Source organism: Lolium perenne, chromosome 2, assembly GCF_019359855.2.
Source record: "Lolium perenne isolate Kyuss_39 chromosome 2, Kyuss_2.0, whole genome shotgun sequence".
Taxonomy (NCBI): Eukaryota; Viridiplantae; Streptophyta; class Magnoliopsida; order Poales; family Poaceae; genus Lolium; species Lolium perenne.
The window spans coordinates 68,496,796-68,521,075 of record NC_067245.2 but is presented as its reverse complement, the minus strand read 5'-3'; the positions used below and the strand labels follow the sequence as shown (position 1 = coordinate 68,521,075).

At 46.2% G+C, this 24,280-nt stretch overlaps 3 protein-coding genes across 3 annotated transcripts; 1 reads left to right on the top strand and 2 right to left on the bottom strand.

Annotated features, from left to right (window-relative positions):
• Positions 1–2,576: 2,576 nt before the first annotated feature.
• LOC127332877 (polyol transporter 5) lies at positions 2,577–4,393 on the bottom strand. The gene is made up of 2 exons (XM_051359210.2): positions 4,119–4,393; positions 2,577–4,026 (listed from the first exon to the last, which is right to left on the bottom strand). The coding sequence occupies exons 1-2, from the start codon at positions 4,270–4,272 to the stop codon at positions 2,705–2,707; spliced, it is 1,476 nt and encodes a 491-aa protein (XP_051215170.2). The 5' UTR covers positions 4,273–4,393; the 3' UTR covers positions 2,577–2,704.
• A 1,017-nt stretch (positions 4,394–5,410) lies between these two features.
• Positions 5,411–8,294, bottom strand: LOC127332876 (uncharacterized). The gene is made up of 3 exons (XM_051359209.2): positions 8,138–8,294; positions 6,413–6,566; positions 5,411–5,685 (listed from the first exon to the last, which is right to left on the bottom strand). Exons 1-3 carry the CDS (start codon positions 8,138–8,140, stop codon positions 5,639–5,641), a joined length of 204 nt encoding a protein of 67 aa, XP_051215169.1. The 5' UTR covers positions 8,141–8,294; the 3' UTR covers positions 5,411–5,638.
• Positions 8,295–11,657: 3,363 nt separating this feature from the next.
• On the top strand, positions 11,658–23,866 carry LOC127332874 (transcription termination factor MTERF9, chloroplastic). The gene is made up of 6 exons (XM_051359208.2): positions 11,658–11,974; positions 21,491–21,563; positions 21,638–21,792; positions 21,885–22,574; positions 22,660–23,257; positions 23,355–23,866. The coding sequence occupies exons 1-5, from the start codon at positions 11,738–11,740 to the stop codon at positions 22,990–22,992; spliced, it is 1,488 nt and encodes a 495-aa protein (XP_051215168.1). The 5' UTR covers positions 11,658–11,737; the 3' UTR covers positions 22,993–23,257; positions 23,355–23,866.
• Positions 23,867–24,280: the final 414 nt, after the last annotated feature.

Below are 24,280 nucleotides of genomic sequence, written 5' to 3'. Positions count from 1 at the left end.
TAATACAATAATTGGAAATGGCTAGAAATACCCCAGGTCCATGTAGTGACTAAGAATTTAAGTACAACTTAATCTGCAAAGTGACCATTGAGTACAATTCAGAACTACTACACGGGCAATTTGAGGATGTCAAATAGTACTCAGACCTGGCTGACTCTTGTTAAGGTCTTACGGATGCAGAACTTCCATTTTCTAATATTGGGTATTCTCGGGTTTCAGTATGTGTTCTCTGCGTATACGGATCAACCCTCCACCTTTTGTTCTTTGGTTCACATTTTGCGCAGATTAGTTTGATAGAATATAACCCATGTTTAGTCCTCGCTGAGTTAGATTTTTGTAGATTACATTATTGAATAATTCAGTAGCATAGATGCACCTGTTGTGTCTTTTAGGACCCGTATATGTCACTTCATCAGAAGGTCAGTGGATATGTTTCACATGCATGTAGTGTCTTTATCCTCATTCAGGTGACGAGTTATCCAATGTTGAAACTTGAAAATTGTGAACAAAGCAGTGCATGAGGAGATAAGGTGTGGAGAAGTCACTGTTGCATCTTCTTTATATGCTACCTATATCTGTATATCACATGGGAAATACAGATTGGCTCTCGGGTGCCACACACCCCTATACTTGGAAAAATTAAAAAAAAAAAAAGGTTAAAAATCATACTTTTTTGGGAATCAAAGATGATCAGGTGTTGTGCTTGAAACAAAATATTTCCCTAGGAAATTACTTTTAATGTATCCTGGGTAAAAAAGACAAACTCGAAACGACCCATGACCAGGTACTATTCACTTTATATTCATCATAATTTTGTCTTTTTTGTCCTAGAAACCATGGAAATCATTTCGTGTCCAAACATTTTTTTACGAGTACAAACTTGATCATCCTTGGTTCCTGGAAGATTCAAAAAAAAAATTTAAATTACTATATTTTTTTTTGTCTATCGGAGTGTGTTGCACCCGAGAGCCAAAAGTCCGCTTCCAATCTTTATATATGGATATGTTTTAATATTTTTTCCTACAAACAACTCCAGCAAATTCCATCTTCAATATATGGCACATTCTCACCGGTTGCTCATTCTCACGCATTGTCTAGCACGAGGTTCTCTCATGGATCTGATCAATCCCCTAGATTGATTGTTGTTGAGGACGACTTCGTGGAGTGGTAGTAGTGCAACTTAGCCATCTTCGACACCGTGAAAGGACATCCAAAACCCACCGGCCACAATCAAGGCTAAGGCTAGGCTTTGGGTCAAGGCATGGGCAGCAAGCCTTGGGTCGCTACTCCGATTCGGTCCTAGCTACGAGGGCGTTCCGTGGTATTGTATTTGTTTAGTCCGTCTTTGGGGTTTTATATAAGTTTTCATTCTATTAATACATTGAGGCGTAAAGCTATTTTGTTTTCAAGAAAAAATGATCAATAAAAGAAAGCAGTAAAGTTTATCTAACAAAGCATTACACTACATAGTTTCCTCATCCTACAAAGATCGTCTAAATTGCAAATCCACTCCTCTTCCCTAAGATGATTAGGGACAAAATCTTCCTGGCCAAGTGAAGTATCGTATAACCAAGGTTTTTGAAATATACTCTCCTCTATTCCTCAGTGAAATCATAAAAACACCAAGGAGATGATGAAAAAGATTTTTTTTTATGTGGAATACAAGGATTGCATCCTATGTGATACCTGCTCTGAAGAAACTTTGATTCATCTTTTCTTTGATTGCTACTTTAGGCCTTTAGCCAAAGCTTTTGGTGGGCACTTGGAATTGAATGGAACCTTGACTATGATATATAACTATATAAGATCATCCTGGATGCCAAAGAGAGATATCCGATTCCCTTTTTTATAGAGATTATGATCACGGATGCTGGAGTCTATGGAATCAGAGGAATGACTACATTTTCAATAATAATGAGCCATGTATACAAAGATAAAAGAATTTTTGTCTCTTACTATGTATAGAGCCAGACCTTTTTTTGACTACATGCATGATTCACCATAACATCAGCCAGACCTAGTTTAAAGGAGGGTATGCAGGCATGGATTGATACTCTATGAACTGTGAGAGGATGAAATGTTTGTATGTACATATTTTAATTTCTATATAAATGAAAAATGACATAGTAGGGGCCTTCCCTACTGTATTTGTGTAAAAAAAGCGCAAAAATCCAACTCTACATATGTGGGTGTCCTCGAACTTATGTGACCGCCATTTGTAAATGTACTCCCTCCGTTTCAGAGAATAATGGGTTCTCGTTTTATGTGTTTTTTCTTTAACTAAAAATTACTCTAAATATACACAGATTTTTGGTTTAAAATTAACATCATTATATAATGTTTTTCAATGTGAATCCAACAGTATCAATTATGTACAATATCAATTTTACGTGTACGCCTTATTCATTGAAACATAGGTAATCCATTGCAAAGAACCCCTAGTATATTTCAAAGATCCCGTTGATGCCTTGAGGTCGGCGTGCACGTATAAGTTGACTTTCTGATTTGTACAGCTGACAACATTTTATAATCGCCCCTTGGTCGCCCCGGCCCGGCGCCGAGCCTAGTACTTCGCTCTCTTTTAGTTGACTCGGATTTAATACAACTTTATACTAAATTTAAATTAATTAAATAATACCGGAGGGCACAAGCGGAGACGACGTGTTATTGAGAATGACCGAGGATGAACCTGACACGATCACGATCACCTTCTCCTCTTCGCGCCGAGTAGGCACGCACAGAAGGACAACCACACGAGCACGCCGACGGCGGAGCAAACGAGCAAGCTCCCCTGCACGGTGACGGAGGTGGCACCGTACACCCACGCGAAGCTCGACAAGATCGCGGCGCTGACCGTCCTGTTCACCGCGGCCGCCGCCGCCCTCAGCCACCGCGGGCAGCAGCCGCCACCGCTGGACAACGACGACGCGTCCGCCCACTGCGCCGGCCCGAGCGCGATCCACACCAGCGCCATCAGCGAGAACAGCATGGTCGCGGACATGCTCCTCGACCGCTTCACCTGCTCCTGCCGCCGGGTCATCATCATGCCGCTGCGGTGGAGCGGAGAGTGCAACGACGCGCGCCTGGTGCAGCCGCCCGCGAGCGCGGTGACCAGCAGCAAGCCGAGCTCCACGAGAACGAGCGACAGGGAGAAAGACCCCACGACGACGAGCCCGAACGCCACGAGCGCTCTGGGCATCTGCCGCCCCGACGCGACCCCGACGTCGCGGAACGCGCGCTGCACGTACTGGGACATGGACCCGATGCCGGACGCCTGCTGGAAGACCTTGGCGACCAGCGCGCTGACGACGGCGCGGCGGAGCGGCTCCGTCGGCCTCGCCGCCAGCTCCCGCCATATCGCGCGCTCCTCCTTCCACCGGCTGCGTGTCCCCGACGTCTTCCCCGTCTCTTCGCAGACGTCGTGCAGCGTGCCGAGCTCGGCTTTGATCTCGAGCAGACGGAGCTCGGCCTCCTCCAGCGTGGCGGACGTCCTGGAGAGCACGCGCCGGGCCTCGGCCACCTGGTCGTTGGCCACGAGCCAGCGAGGCGACTCCGGCATGAGAAGCACGGCGCAGCCAAGCAAGGCCGGAATGGCCGTGCCGGAGGCCACGGTCACTCGCCAGGCGATGCGCGCCGGGAGTCTCAGCAGGCCCGTGGAGTAGTAGATGGAGCCGAGGATGCAGCCGAGGTACACGAGGCCGTCCGGGTGGGAGGAGAGGGCGCCGCGCAGCGAGGACGGGCTGAGCTCCACGGCGTAGGCTGGCACGATCATGAGCGCCAGGCCCATGCCCACGCCGTTGACGAAGATGCCGCACGTGAACGCTGCGAGGTCGGCGGCGAGGCCCCTGGCGAGCGCGCCCGCGCAGAGCAGCGCGGCGGAGAGGAGCACGGTCCGGCGGTCGCCGATGAGGCACTGCGCCTCCACGGCGGCCAGTGCACCCATGAGGGAGGAGAGCACGACGGTGCACGCCAGGAGCTTCAGGTCGGCCTCCGCGAGCACGGCCGTGCTGCTCACCATTGCCAGGTCTGCATCATTGACACGAACTTGCAAACTGAACACAGTGGCAATGGAAAACACGGAGCCGTATACACTTGCATTCGTGGGAGTTGGTCCTCACCGTAGCCCAAGAAGAGGGGCGTGGCAGCCGAGAGCACGGCCGTGGCAACCGCATTCTTGTTCACAGACACAGGGCGCCTCGTGGCCTTCGCCATGTCCGGGAGAATCAGGCCGGCTCCGGCGATCCTTTTGACTGGTACTCTGCACATCCACATCGGTCGTGAGATCACGTAAGAACGTCAGGTCAAGGACATGAGAGGTGTGATCGGCGTGGGAATTGTTAATCGAACAGCTCGTTTTAGCGCGCTGCGTGGATGCCATCTCAAGTTCTGAACACAATAGGGGTATCAGAGTACTATATCTACTGCCGCTTCAGAAAAAAGTCAATTTTCACAACGAACTGGATCCAAAGAAAGACATGTGAATGCTGGCTGCCATTTTCAATACAAACCGGAATAAGATGGATGCAAAAAAAAAAAAAAAAAAAAAAAAAAAAAAAAAAAAGGAGAGACACGAATTTGGGGGAGAAGCGCATGAACAATCTTAATTCTGAAGAAGATTGTTCAGACATCATTGCAGAAGGGAGATATGTACCTGGCTGAAGCACACAAAAATTTATCTCTCAACTACAATCCGCTTCATTTCTGCAGGGCAAATCTCTCCACGCGAATTCACCTTTGGACATCACATATGGCAGATCCCTTTCGTGGCGCCTTCTTGAGAAGGTCATCAACTACACGGCAAGGATTTAGGAAGGCAGAGTTCCAACCTGTCTCATGTCCGCCTTGTCATCTCCATGGGTAGTTCTCCGTCTGAGTGAGTGACGCGGTTGCAGTAACCATCCAACGAACTCCTCCTGAAAGCAAGCATCACACGCCCAAGAGACTCTCTCCCAAGTGGTTGACTGTAACGGCTAGCCGAATTACCAGGGAACAACCTAGAGCAAGTATTACTATGACCTGAGAACGTCCGTTGCAATTAGACCAGGTCAGAGATAATATCATACACGGAGTACTACCCTATACGCACTACTTCAAAAGGAAGACTTAAAAAGGATACCATTGCGATTTGCCATAAACAACTTTGCCGCTGCGCTGGGTATTGACCTTCTCATGTTCACCGGAGTCCCCCCGCATGACATGTATGCACCGTGCTTGATCTGCATACTTTGGCAGAGTCCTACGCTTCCAGCATATGTGAAGAAAGTGCCCAAGATATCCTCTACTTGGATGATTTTGGGGAAATAGGAATGCACGACAAAGGACAGCGCCGTATGGCCCATAGTAATTTTGGAAAAATAGAATGCAGAAGAAAGCCAGGAATCAACTAAAACTAAATGGACGCGCAGGAATCTGAAGTAAATTATAACCGGGTATAAAATGGAATGTTTCCAACCGAGCAACACAGATTAACAGTACAATGGTATGGCCTCCATGTAGCTTAAACTCCACCCAGTACAATGGTATAAGATACCAACATCATAAGAGTACCAGCTATCTCGTTCAGTTCCGATTTTGAACTGGTAAACGACTGCATATGACAACCCTGTTCATGATAACTATAAGCGGACGACCATTCTCCTCAGAAGATGCCACCGCTTGATGCTGTCCTGATGATCTGGAAGAGAGCTGCATGCAGAGAAGAGTCGAGAGGACAATCAGTCCATGAAAAACAAATATAGTAAACAAAATTGAAATTGCTGCCAAGTGCCAATACTATGATGAAGACCCATATATAGCTGCAAGGTTTTTCATTCGCAGGGCGAAATTTTTACTAAGAGATCGCTTCTATCCATTTGGAACATATATAGGGTAAACTTGGGTGACAGAAGCCATCATTTCCATAATTCATAAATGTGAATCCCAGGTTACATATTTATTGAAAAATTATTGCCTGGCATCAGATTAGAGTAGTGAATGCAATATGTGTGGTAGTATTAGTTGTCAACAACCCATCTGAGTAAATAATCAAACCATATTGCAACCAATCAAGCAGATTACAGCTTCTAACCTTTTTTTAAAGGATACACTAATAAATGAAGATATAAGCAGTATTGTAACTACCAATACCTCACTACTATCATACTGCTTTAATATTACCAGTTCGGTTCTGTGCAAAGATAACAGTTTAGCACACTATTACAAGTTCTGTTCTCGACAAAGATAGCAGTTTATAGCAATCCGATTTTGGAAATAAAACATACAAGCTCTGTGAAAATAAAAGAATAAGCATGATAGTTTGCTATGAATAAGAACTTGCAGGAATTGCATTTTAATTTGTTAAGATATTTAGAAGAAAAAAAAAGTTCAGAGCTGTTATGGGTGGTACTGAAACATCACAAACGCAGAAACTTACATGACCCAACAACAACGAAGACAAAAAATCCGAGCACAATAGGTGCAACAGGATAATCATTTCCTTTCTTGACCGTCTCAGGAACAGAGCCCCTCTTGGTGATATTCTTCTCAAACCGTGCAATCTTCCGATCAGCCACACGTCTCGAGGTAGTCTGCAGAAATGCAACAGAACATCAATATAAAGTTAAACTATAAGAACTGAATTTGTATAATGTATCAATGAAATAGCATCCATAATGATGTAAAATAGTTTCAAGACACAGAAGGCAATAAGATTAACAATGGTATGTTAAACTATATATAACACTATGTAAAACATTATCTAATTCCAAACTCAATGCCAGTAATTTAAAACAACTGAACTTTTAGCTGTTCAGGAAGAGTAATCAAGGTAAAGCCCCTACCATGCCATGACGAGCTAACTGATACCGACTCGGAACCTATTTCGGCAAGTTTGGTAAACCCTAATTAACACCAGTTCCTAATTGTTAGATTTTATATGCAACAATTAACTCAAAATACAAGAGTCCTAAATAATAAACCAACTAAAATTGAAGTATAATATTTATTAGAAGCCGACATAGTATGCCATATGCGAGCTAATAACATGCCAATTAATACTCCGTAGACGTGGCAAAATATTCTGTAGTGGTAAGCATCAAGTGAGAAAAGGAATCCATAATAGAATTGCTCGATGTCATTGACCAAATAAGATGGTTATCCGACAAAAAAGGCTGTCAAAATTTCTGGTTCTTGTTTTTTTTTCTTTTTTGAGATTCCTAAATGCACAAACGTCACGTTTCGGACACTTACAGATAATACCGATTGGACTTCCCAATATAGAGCCGCCGTAGCCTACGTGACACCCTCATCTAGTATATATTATTAGTGGCACTTACGAGTAATTATATTCCAACTTTGGCAGCAAACAAGATGATCCTCTCGGCAGTCTGCGGCAGATCTAACGGTTCATATCAGGCGGTGGCAAGGAGGTGAACCGACAGTCGCCACCGCTTGACATCTTTTACACAGGTAATGATAATGCGTAAACTCATCCAGAATAGGCATAGATCATTCATTATAATACAGACAATTTGACCCCTCCCTGGTTTTCTGGTATTATAAAGTCTAAGCTTGAAACTTTGCACGGCGGCAATAAAGATGATGCTAACACTCATGAGAACGCATCAAGCGTTGCAGTGAATGTATAGAACTACAAGATGCCATCAACATAAACTACATATAGCATAGATCTAAAAGGAGAAGTCGTATTTTCACTTTATTCAACATTTTCGCAAAGACAGCGCCAAGGTTTCGTTTTCTGATAGTATTGACGAATCCTATGCCAGGACTGCAAGCATAAAAAATAGATATACACAGAGCTCGCCAGAAAGTGTATCCTGCAAAAGCGCACAACCTTTTAAAAAGCTAGATCCTTCTGGACCGAATGTTCTTCCGTAAAAAAACACACAAGAGAATCTACCGACATAATACAATACTAGTATATATCCATATCAGCCAGGTGCTCTCAAGGGAAAGCCAGAGCTAAACCCTGGATTCCACCGATCGGGCATGGAAACATACGGAGCCGGCCTCCTGAAAGGGGCCACGATCGAGCGGCACGCCGGATCTGCAACGCTGCCGCTCCGACGAGTAACGTCGAGAAGCGGAGATTCCTCTAGCAGCGGAACGGGGAGGGGGAGGAGGAGGCGTGGTAACTAACCATGGCGACGGCGGTGGGATCGTCGGCGGGTGGCCGACAACCGGGACGCGGCGGTGTGGATCAGAGGAGTGGAGGGCCCTGGTGCTGAGGAATTTGGGAGATGGCGACGGGTGTGCGAGAGCGAGGCTGAAAGGTGGTCCGAGACACGGGTCGGCCTTTATTTGCGTGGGCTGCGTGTCAGCCGTGACGCGCGCGGTGTGGGGCTGTCAGCGATCAACAGCTAGGGTCGAAATCAATGCTCACATATCCTTGCTGCTAGAACTTCGTCCAGAGGCCACAGCCCGGTGGGCGGTGGCGGTTGTCCCTGATTCAGGGCCGGTCCTGAGATTTTTGGGGCCCGGGGCGAAATTAGAATTTAAGGCCCTATGGCCAATAAAACTTCAGGAATTTTTATTGGGGGCACTCCGTACAAAGGCGCGATATAATCCAGATCGTCGAACTTTGGAATAAGAAGACGTGATTTCCGAATTCCTGCCAGTACCTCACAACTTTTTATTGAGTCACGTAAATTTTTGCCATCCTTTATGACCTAAAGCTTATATTGTACAAGGAATAGCCGTGGACGCGGTACGCTCTCCTCTCGCTTCTCTGCATAGCCACGCAATGTGAACGACGAATCATCCTCCATTCTTGTCCAAAAAGTGTCAGAACGACGCACACCGCACGGAGAAAACATAGACATAACAAGTATACTAGCAAATGATCAAACAAATCATCGCACTGGTGCCACTCAGTTAATCCATTTATAGTTAACTAAGTATAGAAAGCCCAAGCTAACTGAAAGAGAGAAAAGCCCAAGGGAACCTGAGGGAAAAATGGCCCATCTTGCAGCCCACTAGGAAACAGTAACGTTTGGTTGTCTTCTTCCTCAAATCGTACGAAAGAAACTCCCGTTCGCTCTGATGGCGTCGCCGCACATCAGCTGCATCTCTTTGCTGCATACATAAACCTTAGAGAAAGCTGTGATTTGGGGCCCCTCTAACTCGGGGGCCCGGGGCGGCCGCCCCGCTCGCCCCCCCTCAAGGCCGGGCCTGCCCTGATTTGGTTGTTTGCAAGATGGCACAGATACATCACCACCCAAACACCCCCAACCCCCCTCCCCCTGCCCCCACACACACCACCAACATGTCCATTTCCGCACGGCGGCGAGAGGCATATATCATCGACATCGATAAGCAATGGCAGCTCGATGGTGCCGTCGTACGGCGGTAATTTTGACATTCCATGCCCATCTCTCTTCGCGCGTAGAGGGAGGATGCCAATTTTATTCACAAATCCTAGTGTCTACTGATGCCCGGCTCGTTGGACGTGGGTATGGGTTGGTGGTTGTGTACATGGATTTGATGGGGCGGGTACCACGACATGTTGCCTACTCCCTCCTCAGTCCACATCCTAACTTTCTCAAAAGAGGCAACACTTGCAATCTTACTAAACCTGGCCTCTTTGTTTCTCGCTAGACGCATCTTCCCTTGACCCTCGGCCTATCCCATCCTCGCATGCATGCATGCACACAACGGTGTCGGTGAGACGGCTACCCAACGATGCCGCTAGAGGTGCTCTCTCACACCCCACCTCCTCCTTGACTAGAAGGCAACGCGAACACGGTATGCGGCCCTCCCCCAACCCTCTACCTTCTTAGCAACCTCAACCCTCTACCGGTCCGGCTCCGCTGCCCTCAATTGATGTATATATTTATGTAATGTTCATTTTCAAAGTAGCTCCATGGGTACTTGGATATCCGGAGATATGGGCAAAAAAATGTCCATGGATACCTCCGCGGCCACAGAACAAGCATGCTGATTGATATGCGAATGGCTATGATTTTTTTTTTTTTGCCTGGCCAGATCTGTCCCATTGAGGTACTTAGTAATAATGGCGGCCGTTTGGCTTGTGGAGGACAATGTTCTATTTCAAATGATAGCTAACCCTTACGATATTAGGACGGAATTTGAAAATTTATGAGAAGGTTATTGAGTATCAATGAGGGAAGGGGAGGGCAATATGTTCCCATTAGGTTATGCACTCTATAGGACCTTTCGCACAAGTGAATTACGATGGTCTTTCCGAAATGTGTTGATTTCAAATGTGTGGATGCTTTCTTGCTTGTTGGGAAGAAGGATGTTAGGAAACGGTAATTTCCGGTTCCATTTGTTGCGCTAGGTTTTTTTCATTGTCATAATTAATATGGGTTGTTTTTAATTGATTTACGAAATGAGTGGTGGAGCATATCGGCTACCACGTCTAGAAGAGAAGACCAGAAAAGACCAGGATTGCACATAATTAACCCTTTGGGTTAATGATAACTTGGAGGGGACGTAAATTCTGTCCATTTTTTACAAATGGAAATATGTTTATGTAAGGTGGCAAGAGAGGGTTTACAACATCCAATGTAAACTCATTTGTTAAAATTTGTGGCATTAACCAGGCCCGGTACACACTATACATGTCAAGAACATTGGATCCCTAAACAAGGTTTGTTGGGAACGTCCAAAACAGCCATACTCGTCAGGGTAGGTAGGAGAAATAAGGTTGCATTCCGTTCAGTTGAGCCCTCATCTACCCGGCTTGAAGCTCCCTAATGAGCATGTAAGCGACGACATCCTCTCTGATGAGTGGTGGTAGTCGGTGGAAGCGGTGTTCTTTCCCTTTTTCGAGTTGTGGTCTACATTCTCCTCACCATTTTCTCCATGGTTGGTGCAAGCAAGCTCAAACCCTAGATTTTATTGGCTTGGATCTAGAAGGTTGTGTTCTACTAGATGTGTATGCTGATAATTCTTGTATGCATGTGTGGTAGTTTGATCTGTCCAGAAATGTGATCGAGGATTGTATGCTAGTTCATCCATTACATGTTGGATCTATACGTTTTATTCCAACCATGTTGTACAACTGGAGTAACAAGGATTGAATTGTCTCGAAGAGGGGTGAAACCATTATGATGCGTGGTACATGTACATGATGACTATCGATAAGATGGTTAGTTTTACAGATGCTAGTTATCATCCTTTCACAAACTGTTCCCTCATGCATAGCAACGTGATATGCTTATAGTCATGTTAGCAGCGTGCAATGGTGATTACCAGTTTGTCCAAATGATGCATGCTTCACATTGTAGATAGCATGCACACTTACCCGCAAAAAGAAAGTAGATAGCATTCACACGTATGTTGATTGTTGTAAGTTGGTTTGGTGGTAGATATGATCATATCGACCGTGTGGCATACATGGTGAGCACCTATTCAATAGATATGATCATATCGACCGTGTGGCATACATGGTGAGCACCTATTCAATAGATATGATCATATCGGATCTCATGTGGGCAACCAAATGCAAGAAATGAAAATCTCTCATACATATTTTTTTTTTTGAGAATCATATCTCATCGTGCAGGTGTGCAGGCGAACAGGCCCATTGCATCTCACACGAACTGTAAAGAATGGTCGAGCCCGGCCCAGTGGGCTTAAGGCTTAAACCCCTACCCGATTCCGCCGCTCCACGTAAGATTCTCCCCTCGTCCTCATCCAAACCCCAACCGAATCAATCAATCCGACATCCCCCACCGCCGCAGATAAAAATCCAAACAATCGAAGCCCTCCGTACATGGCGCTGCAGCTGCTGCCGCCGCCGCCGCCGCCGTTCGCGGCGCTCGGCCTCCCCTGCCGCCTATTCCCCTCCGCGACGGCCCAGCGCGCCCGCTTCACCGCCGCCTTCTCGCTCCAGACCAACGTGCGCCTCCTCAAGCCCAACCGCCGCTCCAGGCGCTCCCGCTACCCCTACTACGACCTCGACGACGACGAAGAGGAGGAGGAGGAGGACGAGGACGACCAAGAGAGCGAGGTGAGCTCCCCCAGTGCCGCTAACTTGTTAGTATTTGTCAGAGTAGGCTTTTGCAGCTTCACTGCTTGGCTCTGTCATGGGAGAAATGCGAACTGTGCTCTCACTTGGTGTATTCGTTGCTATGCGTTCCTCAGATCGTATTAAGCTACACAACCTGTTGTACTACTATTCATCAGCGCTTGGTATAGTTAAGTCATGGGAGAAATGCAAACTCTGCTCTCGTTTGGTATATTCGTCACGGGAGAAATACAATAAGTCGACCAACGGTTCAAAATAAATTGCGCTACTATTCATTAGCTGATTATGATTTCAAATGTGCTCGTCGCAGGAGACCTTAACCGAAAAATTGCCTAGCATATAGTGTGCTGTATTAATAGCTGGTTTTGTGCCTCTTCAAGATTTGACATACACTAATAAAGGGGATACATATAGCCTTTGTGCCTCCTGTAGGATTTATACTTATAGTACGCAATTTTGATGGACAATTTGGATGTTTGTCTTCCTGCGTGTTCCATTTCGGCTCTGTATACCGCACTTCATCACATCATAAGTACCGCATAATGTGGGCACAGCTGTGACAGCAGCCAAATGTGCAGATTCACTCAAAGGCACAATTATACGGGGTAGTTTGAGGATTCAGTAGCTAGGTACAAGAACAAGCGAGACTATTAGGATTACGTTGAATTTTACATTAAAGATTGACCTAACCCTCTCGTCCTCCTCCCGAGCCGCCCCCATGTGGTGGCCGGGGAGAACTCTACCCTGCCGTCGCCGCCTCCCCCCTCGCCGCCGCCAGGGGGCGCGGTCTGGCAAAGGCCGGCCGGCGGCGGCAGGGATTCTTCGTCATCTCGCGCCGAGGAGGTCGTTCGTGGGTCGTCTTCCTCGGGCCGGAGCGCGGCCCTTTTGTCGGGGACCTCGATGGCGGTGCCTGGCCTTGGCTCGGTGATGGCATGACGGACGACGAGGTGGTGGAGTGCCCTGCTGGCGGCGGAGGGAGGGTTGGGGGCGGGCTGCAAGGGAAACCCTAGGTCCCCTTCTCCTCGCCTCTCGGCGGCCGGCGGTGGAGGGCTGGCTTTCGGCGGCGGCGTTGCCCAGGAGTGTGCGGTGTCTTCCGACTACGTGATCTGCTTGGTGTCTCCAGCGGCAACCATGCTAGCCTGGGATGGTCGCTGGCGTGGGGGCCCGGCCTGAATAAAGGCGGCGGTCCTAGGGTCTCTCTTGGGCGAAGATGAAGACCTGCCGGAGGCCTGCCCTTCATGATCTGGCCGGAGTGTTGAGTTCCGGAAGGCGCCGCTGGTGAATGTAACAGTGCTTCTATTGCCTGGAGTTTGCTGGATCGGTGGTATTCGGTCGTGCGCGTCCATGCTTTTATTCCGACCGCTTGGTTTTGGAGGGTGCTGCGCGAAACTCTTTTCTGTGTTGACACCAAGTGACAGCTGATCCATGGTGAAGTCAGAAGAAGAGAATATCATGAAGGCCAGATTGGAGGACTAGCTAATGGAGGTTCAAGTCTTTGCGCTGTTGAGGGGCTTGCTTGGTGTTCCGGACTTAGCAACAGTGGTATGAAAGTGGGGGCGGCAGCACATGTGAAGTTCGAAGTCTTCCCTTTCAGGGCTTGTTTGGTTGTTGGGCCTAAGAAAACCAGGGAATCAGAGCCCCAACGGGAAATTTGGGGGGCACATGGGATCCCCTCCCGCACGGGGAAAATGGGCCCATTCTCCTGTGTTCGTTTGGTAGCAACGGGGGAGAGGGATGCGGGGGAATTTCTCAGTTGTTGCCGGTCCGTACTACGTTAGCTAGTTCAGAAAAGCTATTTCTCAGTTGGTTTTCTTCCGACACTATCCTATAACCGTGGAGCCTCTTCTGCATGAAATCAGAATAAAATATCAATTCTACAAAATCAGCAACAACCGAAAAACTAGAAAGTCTAATAAGGCACACTATTACAATATTATATTATGGACGAATGCCAACATTCACATCTTGGTTCATTACTACTCCCTCCGATCCTAAAAAAGTGTCCGGAGCCTAATACAAGTACATTTTACATTTAAGTCCGTCTAGATTCAGGAAAAGAAGCACAACGTTTTACAACCTGTAGCCCCGCGTCACATGCTCATCTTGGTCCACTCTGTGGCGTTAGGCAAAATCCAAAGCGCTAATTAACTCATGTGATCTGCACGAGGCAGTCCCATCCCGTGCTCCACCACCACACGTCCACACATGCTCACCGTGTAAGCCAACACTTGAAATCAAACAAACCATCCACCAAACCGCATCGTATCCGGCGCAGACGATCCCAAATCCACTGGAAGTCGCGTCGACCAGACTACGGACGAGAGGAAACCACGTGGAGTGCGGGTTAAGAGAAAAGAAATCGTAAGGGTTGTCTTGAAAAACTTCCTGTCAGACAATTTTTTCGGATCGGAGGGAGTAACATTTCAAAAACATAAATAGCTTAAGAGCATGAAATCCAAGAAAACTTTGCATCAGTGTCATGATCCGCGCCTGTTCCCTTGCCACTGCTAGAACTTCTAGCATCGTCTTGTTGTGAAAATCTTCATGAGCTCCCATGGCCTTCTAGTTGTCCGACAGCTCCAACTCGTCACCGTAGCTCTTCCGCGAACCGAAAACCAGCAGCCACGCCACCAAAGTATCGACCATGCTCGGGCGTTCTGCTTCCTTTTTGTGAAGAATAAGAAGGTACATGTAGCAAATTAATCATCCACTACAAGATCAAAATTACCATACACTTAACTAGCTAAATGCATATGTATCATTGTGTGAAGTATCTTGAAAATAACATCCACTGAATTCGAAAATTAACTAATGTGACAATTGAACTACTATATCAATATTGTGTCAAGGTGTTTACATTGAATTAGTCTGAACACAGAGCAAGGTGTCAGCCAAGTAAAACTACTATCTGTGAAGCAACATAATCTAAACACACAGTATGCAGTACTTGGTCTACTTGGTCTTGTACCTATGTTGTTAATGAGAACATAGAGAGCAATTAACATATTTGAAGCAACAAAACCATCCACATGAGAAAGACATACCTGCAACTTTCTTGACCTTGCAAGTTGCACGTAGCTGCAATTTTCATGGTCCACAACCACACGCAGAAGCTCGATGCAGGCGACGCACTCGACGGAGTCCACAACGCAGGAGCTCCATGTCCGCCGTCATCCTCCGCTTCCTCCGCATCTCCCTCTCCGTCGCCGCTCCGCGAGGAAGGATGTCATCTTCTTCCTGCTCTGGCTCGCCTCTGCCCTCTCTGAGGCCGCCGATCAACCACGATGTGCACCCTCCGCCCAGCCTCCTACACCACGCATAGACAAAATTTGCTGATTCATGGATCCAACTGAAGATGCATTGTCATCAGTTGTGTCACATCCAACATACAACTGAACGTAGGAAAATATTATTCTAGTTAAAATACTAAAGCAAGAGAAAGGAAATGCCATATAATCTTGGCAACAACACTGATGTTACCCTATATGACATGAAGTATAGCACGCACACAAGAAGTTCGAAAAAGAAATTACCCTACTAGAACACAACACACTGTATTATCTCAAACCATTTTAAGGCATATCTCAAAGAATAGTATGCATCTCCAGACTACAGACATGGCAATGGTGATGGTCATGATGTTGCATTGCCAAAATCTGCATGCACAGGGAAATAGATGTAGTGTACTCAGTTTTAAAAAATGATTTACTCAAAAAAATCTAGACTCACACACATCCAGAAATTGAGACACATGAGGAACTGTTATTGCTTTATAAAATGAAACCATTCTCTGTGGTTATACAGTGGTATAGTTATAGGTGCAGCCACCCCCACCTCATGATGCAGAGCATATATTCTAATACAACTGTTCTGCTGCAGCATATTTTCAGAGTAAATTTGCATATTATTTCCTACTGCACATGATGCTAAATTCTCTGGAGATTCACTCCCAAGATTGGTAATAAACTAGCAGTATTCTATTGTGGTAATTGATTGAAACTCCAGAATATATAATCCATCAAGCAGACATGAACGGATCATGGCTCATTGACATGACAGTATGCATACTAGCCACGAATACAATCCAGGTAATGTTATGATGTGGAGCAGCACAAAGATCTCTAGATCTGGAGAAGCACAAAAAAAAAATACAAAACTAAGCTAAAAAAAACACAAAGAAACCTAACAAGGAGCTCACGTTCCTAGATCTGGAGCAGTTACTCATCAGTGCAAGATATGAATTAGAAAAATCAAAACGAGGGGAGGAGTAGGGGACAAACCTTGGTTGATGGACGAGAAAGAGAACCACGACCGCCGGTCATCGTCGTCGCCGGGGGGAACGATAGATTTACGGCTGAGCAGATCTTGGGAGGAGAAAGACGACCGCCGGAGAGGGGATAGGCGGCAGAGGAGAGGGATGATGCGGTCGGGGAGGTGCTCGGAAGATGCGCTCAGGATTCGCTCCGGTCGCCGGAGATGGGGAGGCGTCGGGGACAGAGCCGTCGCTCCCAGCGTCGCCGCCTCCGAGTCGCAAGAGCGAGACGCGGAATCTCTTCCCCACCTATCGACTAGTGGAACCGTCTCCCGGGGATGGAAGCGGAATCAACGCGGAAAGGCCAGCTCGCGGTATCCAAACGGCTACGTAGGCTAAACCAGGGAAATTGGGACCTGGGAATGGAAGCCCGGGGAAAACGAGGGGAACCCTCCAGGATGGGCTGCAACCAAACAAGCCCTCAGGGTGAAAACCTAAGGTCTGGCCTTAACTGGTTGTGTCTGGCAATGTTCTTGTTGAAGGCATTGTTTTGAGAACGGAGACTATCTTCAGGGTGAAAACCTAAGATCTTTGATCGGGCGACGACGGCGCCGGTGCACTATTCCCTTCTTGGAAGCCGCGTTGCTTTTGAAGTGTCTGAATTTCAGGTGTTGTCTTGGTGGTGGATGTATTACTGTTGCTAGGGCTGGGATACTGTAGCGGGACTTTTATTTCTTAGTTTTCTTTTTCTCTTTTTTGGCTGTGTGCATTTGTAATGTTATTAGGACATTGCGGTGTTGCAGAGGCTGGGTGTAATTGGTATCTTTTGATATTAATATATCCCCTTTATCGAAAAAGATACAAGAACAAGCAAGAAAGAGGACGGAAACAGAGTCGAGGTGGAACAGACGGGAGCCGCTGTCGCCAGTTCCTGATCCAACTTGAATACCCCTTTCGTTGCCTCTCCTTGGATACTTGTAGGTGACGACCCGATACTGGCTATGAGTTGGCCGATCCGAGCCCATGGCACCCGGCCCAATGAGGTGCGTGGAAGCAAGGGTCCTAGCATCCCTCCCTTCTTGAAACTCGGCTTGTCCCCAAGCCGAAGCTTCCAAGGATATTGAAGGCCTGACTTGCCAAGATCCCATGGCACGTGAATTTTCTTGGTCCTGCTAGGATCATGGCGATAATCTCCGCGGTAGTAGATAATGTCGATGCAGTAGTTCGGGCTGACTTGGACATGGTCGGAGAAGGCAGCTCGGATGACATTCCTCCCTACTTGAAAAGGAGCTTGTCCGTGACCCATAGAGAATTCCAAACCATCCACAGTCCATGCCACCCACCAGATCAGAAATGTATCCGCAAGATGTAGTGGTGACCACTGGAGGTGTGCATGATAATGCATAGTAGTCCGCCTTTTTCCGGAACTGCATAGTGCAATCATACAGCTTCCACAATCCCATTGACTCTTTCTGTGTTGATTAGCTTCACCATCCAAGTTCACTACCACCCAGAATTGATCTACATCTTGAAGGCTTTGAATGATTGATACATCTGAACCACAGAGGTTGTTTGCTAGCCGTTCACCATTACTCATACCAATGCACATGTGGAAGTGAGAATAGACAGTAACACCACTGCAGCGATAGGCACCCTGGGTAGTATGATGGGCAACATGGTAAAATAGGTGCCCCACTTTGAAATATATTCCTTCTCCATTACGATCAGAAAAAGAGAACTTCATGTAGCTCTGAACCTTGTGAGCTTGGCATGTTCCAGGTGGAAATAAGTTGCATGTTGACCCCTGCAGCTCAAGCACTCGTACAGAACGTAATTTGGATGCCCGGTAGTAATACAGTAGGTTCAGCTGCTGAAACTTCGTGACTACTGGTGCAGACACATCCGGAAGTTCCCTAGGTTTGGCCCTTAGATAAGTAGTAACAGCTAGTCGAACTCTCATAGACACCTGCTCCCCAGCCTCAGGTTGCCAAGCAATTTCCCACTGGAACAATGCCAAACAATATGGGACTTCGTTGAAAGCAAGGTAATACTTGTGGCCGGCAAAAACTTGCAAGAAGACAGTTGTTGCAGCCATGACATCAAATGTTCCTTGTTTGCTTGTTGTAGTTGCACCTCCGGGGTCCCATGGCGATTGGAGCTCCATTTCTCGACCACAAGCTGGCAATAGAGTTGCATGGAAACAACATATCAGAACAAACCCATGATATATCAAGCCATAACCTTGACTCTGAAGGATCACCAATTCCCTGACAGCCCCAGATAACTCATCTTTCTTATTGTTGTGTGGTATCCCTGGAGCTTGGAGAAACGGTCTCCTAGTGCTCCTGTAGAATGAGTGAAGTCCAGCTTCTCTTCCTCTTGTAGTCAAGTGTAACATATGCATACATATCTCAATTGTCAACTCTGAATATGGTCTTCGTAATTGTAGCTTCATGATCAGTTGTGCGTTTTTTATCTCTTCCCCTTGTGGATACACTCCTTCCGCAACTTTTGTGTCAATTTTTGTCAGAATAGATAACCAGGGTGGTTTTGGCTGTTGGCACAAGTTCAGATACTCCTCAGGTTGTGTAAGTAGCTGATATATCTCAGCTCCGTCTGACACGTGATTGCTGCTAGGGAAATGTGAACATAGTTTTGGTCTTGCAGAAGGACCAAGACAAGACTTAAACAGACATGTAGTAGATGGTATTTCTTCTTGATTGCACTCAAACGATGACAATAGCCTTGAAATGAAAATGTGCCCTTTACGGATTCTCCCCATGCACCAAGGTGGAGGCCATGGTGGCCACTGAATTTCGTCATTGTGCAGCACCTCGTCAAACAACACATAAGCGCGGACCTCCTCGGCGCCATTGCACGCCTGAACTGTCTTGACTGTCGACTGTATTTTCATGCTAGCCTCTGGGCAAGAACATGAACATTCCTGAACTCTCAAGAGCAGAGCATTGAAACACAACTGTGCCCTAGCACGGTGCTGAACATTGGCCACAGAACAACATGATGGGAGATTATTGAGCGGTTGTAGCATTTGTGACTCTAGGGTGGCTAGAGTTGTTCCCGTGGAACCAATGGAGTTACTATGTTGCACACCAAAGGTGGCAGCATTACCAAAGATTTCCTTTAGCTCATGATGGATTGAATTTGTTAGGCAAACCGAATATGCCCAGCATATACCTAGCATATTTGGTTTATACCCTGCCATATTTAGTGCTTGATATTTGGCCATGTCGCAAAACTCAGAAGGTGGTGACCATGGTTGCTGGTGGACTGCGTCATGCTGCGACGCCACATATGTGGGAACCTCCATGGCCGTGTTGCACAACAGAACTATGTTTACTTCTGAATGCGTTGTAATGACAGCCTCTGGTCGAAGATAGAACCATGCACCTGGGAACAAAATCCTCTGATCCGGAGGATGCAGGGGTACGGACTCCAGCCATGGTCTGGTGACTGTCCAAGGAATGCATATCGTGGCAGATGGCAGGACGACGCCAACTCCAGCGATACTTGTTGTTGAGAGCATAATGGGCACCCCAAACTCAGAACTGTGTGCCGGTACCACTATCAGCGAAGCACCATGCTCGTCGTCGTCATCGCTGTCAGGGGCGAGTTCAGTGGAGATCGCTGGGTGCACCACCGTGGTTGTGTTGACGGTTCCATCCCCTGCTTCAGCTGCAGCGAGCACCGGTATGATGTCGACGGTGTTGTTGTCAAGGGCGAGCTCGATGGGGTCAGAGCTCCCAGTCACGGGTCCGCTGACCTGGCTGGGGTGGTGTCTGTGGAGTCCTGGAACTCTGTCTGGATGGATGTAGTCTCCATGGGGTGGTCGAAGGAGACAGAGGGTGTCGTGGCAGCGAGGTCGTTGCCGCCTTCATGCAACACCGCGGGGGTCGCGGGAGGTGCTGCTGCCGGAGATTGGGCCAGCAACCCCTCAGCCAAGGCTATCCACATCTGCAGGCGGCAGCACCTGTAGTAGATGCAGCGGCCATCCCAGTTTGTATATGCTTGTGCCGCCCCACGCTCCGAACTAAACAACACATCAGCTGCCACACATGGATCTCCATCTTCTGAGATTATGGGAGGATACACCACTAATTGCTCCACACCGTAGGGATCAAAGAGTTTATGCAGCAACTCCTTTGTGACTGGGTAAATTGCACGATCGATGATCATGCTTAGGGCTTGGTTTGACAGATTCTGGTGGCTAGACATTTGGTCGATCTTGTGGTGGGTGGGGAAAAAATCTGGGAGATTTTGAGAGAAATTGGGAAGGGTGGTGACCGGCTCTGATACGAGATGACAGCAGCCAAATGTGCAGATTCACTCAAAGGCACAATTATGCCGGATAGTTTGAGGATTCAGTAGCTAGGTACAAGAACAAGCAAGAAAGAGGACGGAAACAGAGCCGAGGTGGAAGAGAAGGGAGCCGCCGTCGCCAGTTCCTGATCCAACTTGGATACCCCTTTCGTTGCCTCTCCTTGGATACTTGTAGGTGACGACCCGATACTGGCTATGAGTTGGGCCGATCCTGTTGTTGCGAGCCCATGGAACCCGGCCCAATGAGGTGCGTGGAAGCAAGGGTCCTAGCAAGCTGATACATCATAAGCACTGCATAATGTGGCACAGTTGACATTTTTATTTTTAGTGCAAGAACTTGGTTGGTCCTTCGTAAAGACTATTGCCGACAAAGCATGAGAAATCATGCATTTCTTGTTACCGTTGAACCCTCCTGAAAAATGGTCCGAGATTTGCTAGGAGAGCCATAGCATATTGACCAAAATCATCTAGCTATTCGTGGTTTCAGTTACATCAGGTGCTTTTGTACTCTCTTTTTTTTCCCTTTGAAGAGGGCACTCCCGTGCTCACATTGCAAACAATAAACACTTCAAAAGGATATTCTAATATAAAGTGTTTGATTCCCCCTTCCTGTACTAACAACAATTAATGCTCACATGTTTTACTATTTTAAAGGGACGTTATAATTAACAATTATTCATCAAAGTCCATAATATATAGGATTTTTTAAGATGTTTTACACTGTATGCGGTGTTGACATACAGCTAATATTATTATATCTTTAGATGTTGCGCTAGAATTATCTATTATACAGAATTTTGAGCTCAAAAAAATACACTCGCTTTTGTTTGTCTCTACTCATAGGACAAATATTAAAAATTCACTATTGCAGCATATCTTACGTTATATTGCATTATTATTCTTTTCAGGATGATTTATCAGGTTTGGAGTATCCTGGTGTCCTTTATACAAACAACCCTCGCGCTCCCAGCAAGAGAGCAGGTATCTTTAAGTTATGCGAAATTTCTGAAAAACAGTGGTACCGTGTATTCAAACTCTATATGTCCATGCTTCAGGACGACAAACACCACTGGTAAAAGAGAATTGGGAAGGAAGGCGGCCCAAAACTCGTGACAAACATGGTAGTCCAGAAAGTTATAATTCCCTCCAGCCAAGGAGAAAATTAGGCAGAACATTACTAGATCTTGCAAGCATGAACAATGAAGTAGAGGTAACTTACTAAATTTGATTCAATATGTCCATGCTACTGGTCCATATTTCAGTATGTAAGGTGTGCTGGCTAACAAAGATTTGTTGTTGCAGTTGAAAAATGAAAGTATCTCCCGGAGTCTGTTTCAGAAACTGCAAGAAGAATATGACTTTGATGACAAATGGTTGCCACTTATTGATTACTTGTGCTCATTTGGACTGAGGGAATCCCATTTTACTTACATCTATGAGAGACACATGGCTTGCTTTCAAATCAACCGGGCTTCTGCAGAAGAAAGACTGGAGTTCCTTCTAAGTGCTGGTGTTAAAAGCAAGGATCTCAAGAGGATGCTGGTCAGACAGCCGCAAATTTTGGAATACACTCTCAGCAATCTGAAATCTCATGTTGCTTTTCTGGCTGGCATTGGTGTTCCAGATGCACGGATGGGGCAAATTATTTCTTCAGCCCCTTCGTTTCTATCCTACAGTATTGAACAGTCCTTGAAGCCAACTGTAAGGTATTTGATTGAGGAAGTGGGTATTGAGGAGAGCGACGTGGGGAAAGTCGTGCAGCTAAGCCCCCAGATATTGGTGCAGCGAATTGATAATGCATGGAAATCTCGATTTCTCTTTTTCACAAATGAACTAGGGGCACCCAAAGATAGCATTGTCAAAATGGTCACAAAGCACCCACAACTGCTTCACTACAGCATTGAGGATGGCATCTTGCCTCGAATCAAATTCCTTAGAAGCATTGGCATGAAAAACTCTGATATTCTCAAAATATTGACAAGCCTTACTCAGGTATTACCATATCCATGTAATCATTCCCCATCCTTATATTTTTGTTGTTGCGCTTCAGAGTCTCTCATCCTGCCATGTTTTTCAGGTGTTATCTTTGTCGTTGGAGAAAAATCTCAAACCGAAGTATCTTTATTTGGTCAATGACCTTAAGAATGAGGCTCAGTCCTTAACCAAGTACCCCATGTACTTGAGCTTGTCTCTTGAGCAAAGAATTCGTCCCCGTCACCGTTTCCTTGTTTCGTTGAAGAAAGCTCCAAAGGGTCCATTTCCGCTCAGCTCCTTTGTGCTTACGGATGAGCGTTTTTGCCAGCGGTGGGCTGGGACTAGCTTAGAGAAGTACCATACATTTAGAAAGAGCTTGCTGTTGACAGATTTTGCAGAGAAGACTGAAAGGAAACCATTAGCATCACGGCGGTAGATAGCTGAGGAACTTGACCTTCAGCATCTGGGTTGCTTCTGAAATCTGTTAGCTATAACAAAGCTTCTTAAGCTCCTTCGCGCCTGTGGATAAGCATTTTTGCCAGCAACGAACCTTGACTAACTTAGAGAAGTTATGCATCTAGACAGAGCGTCTGTTGACAGGTTTTTGCTAAGTATGAAGGAAATTATTAACATCAAGACTGTAGATAATAATCTTCAGTGGATGGGTTACTTTTGTTGACTATGATCACATGCTCCCCGCTGTAAGACGATCATCTTACACATCACTTCTTTTTTACATTTTATTTCTTTCGGCTGTTATTTTTTCATAGTTCTGATGATTGATTTACTTGTTTCCAGGAAATGGCCTAGGTTGCTGGCCTGGTTACCCAATGATCAGCGGGTTCACAATACAGATACATCAACAATGACAGGATAGACGTATCTCTTTGCCGACTCTTATGTTAAACACGGTGGAAAGCCTTTCTGATAGCTCCTGATGAACTACAAATGGATGGTCCTTCTGACAGAACAGCAACCATCTGCAATGGCGGATCGAACATTTTGCTTAGTGCTTAAAGGAGTTGGTACCTTGATTCTACCTAATTTTAACCGCAAGTTTTGAGCAACATATCATGTCTAGCAAAACTGCAGCTTGACCATCCCAGTGCTATAGTGGGCAGCTTTCTGTGTCGGACATATGGCTGTAGACTGTAGTGACGTTTTCTTCATCAGGGTTGTAATGATAGAAATTATGGTACTGGTAGTCTGGTACTGTTTCTACGCCCTCTATTTCACTGTTATTGATGGGAAGCGCTACAAATTATCTTAATTACTGTAAGTATATATGTGCGTATTCGTCTTCTTTACCAGCTTATCCGGAGTACTATAGTGAAACTTGTGATGTAACTCTGGAAATCGGCTCTTAAACTCAGACTAGGATGCTGGAGTACCACTTGACCGCGATAAAATGCATATGAACAAAGGGCACTGGCCGTTCATCATTGTCAAAGCAGAACCAAAGCTGCCGTGTCTGTTATCTGTTATAATTGGAACAAGAGTTTACATGCGTCTAAGGAATCAACGGTTGCAGTACTTGAGGAAGGAACCATTTGTTCAGCGTCAAATGCAGTACTTGATGTGCTTCTGTGTGAGTTCATATATTCCAAAATTTTCTGAAAAGGTCTGGGTGTGACTATATGAAGATCTTTAAATCTGCAGATTTTGTTCCAACCATGTATCAATTCGTGTGTTGAATGAAAAAAAAAAATTGAGTATGTTGACAG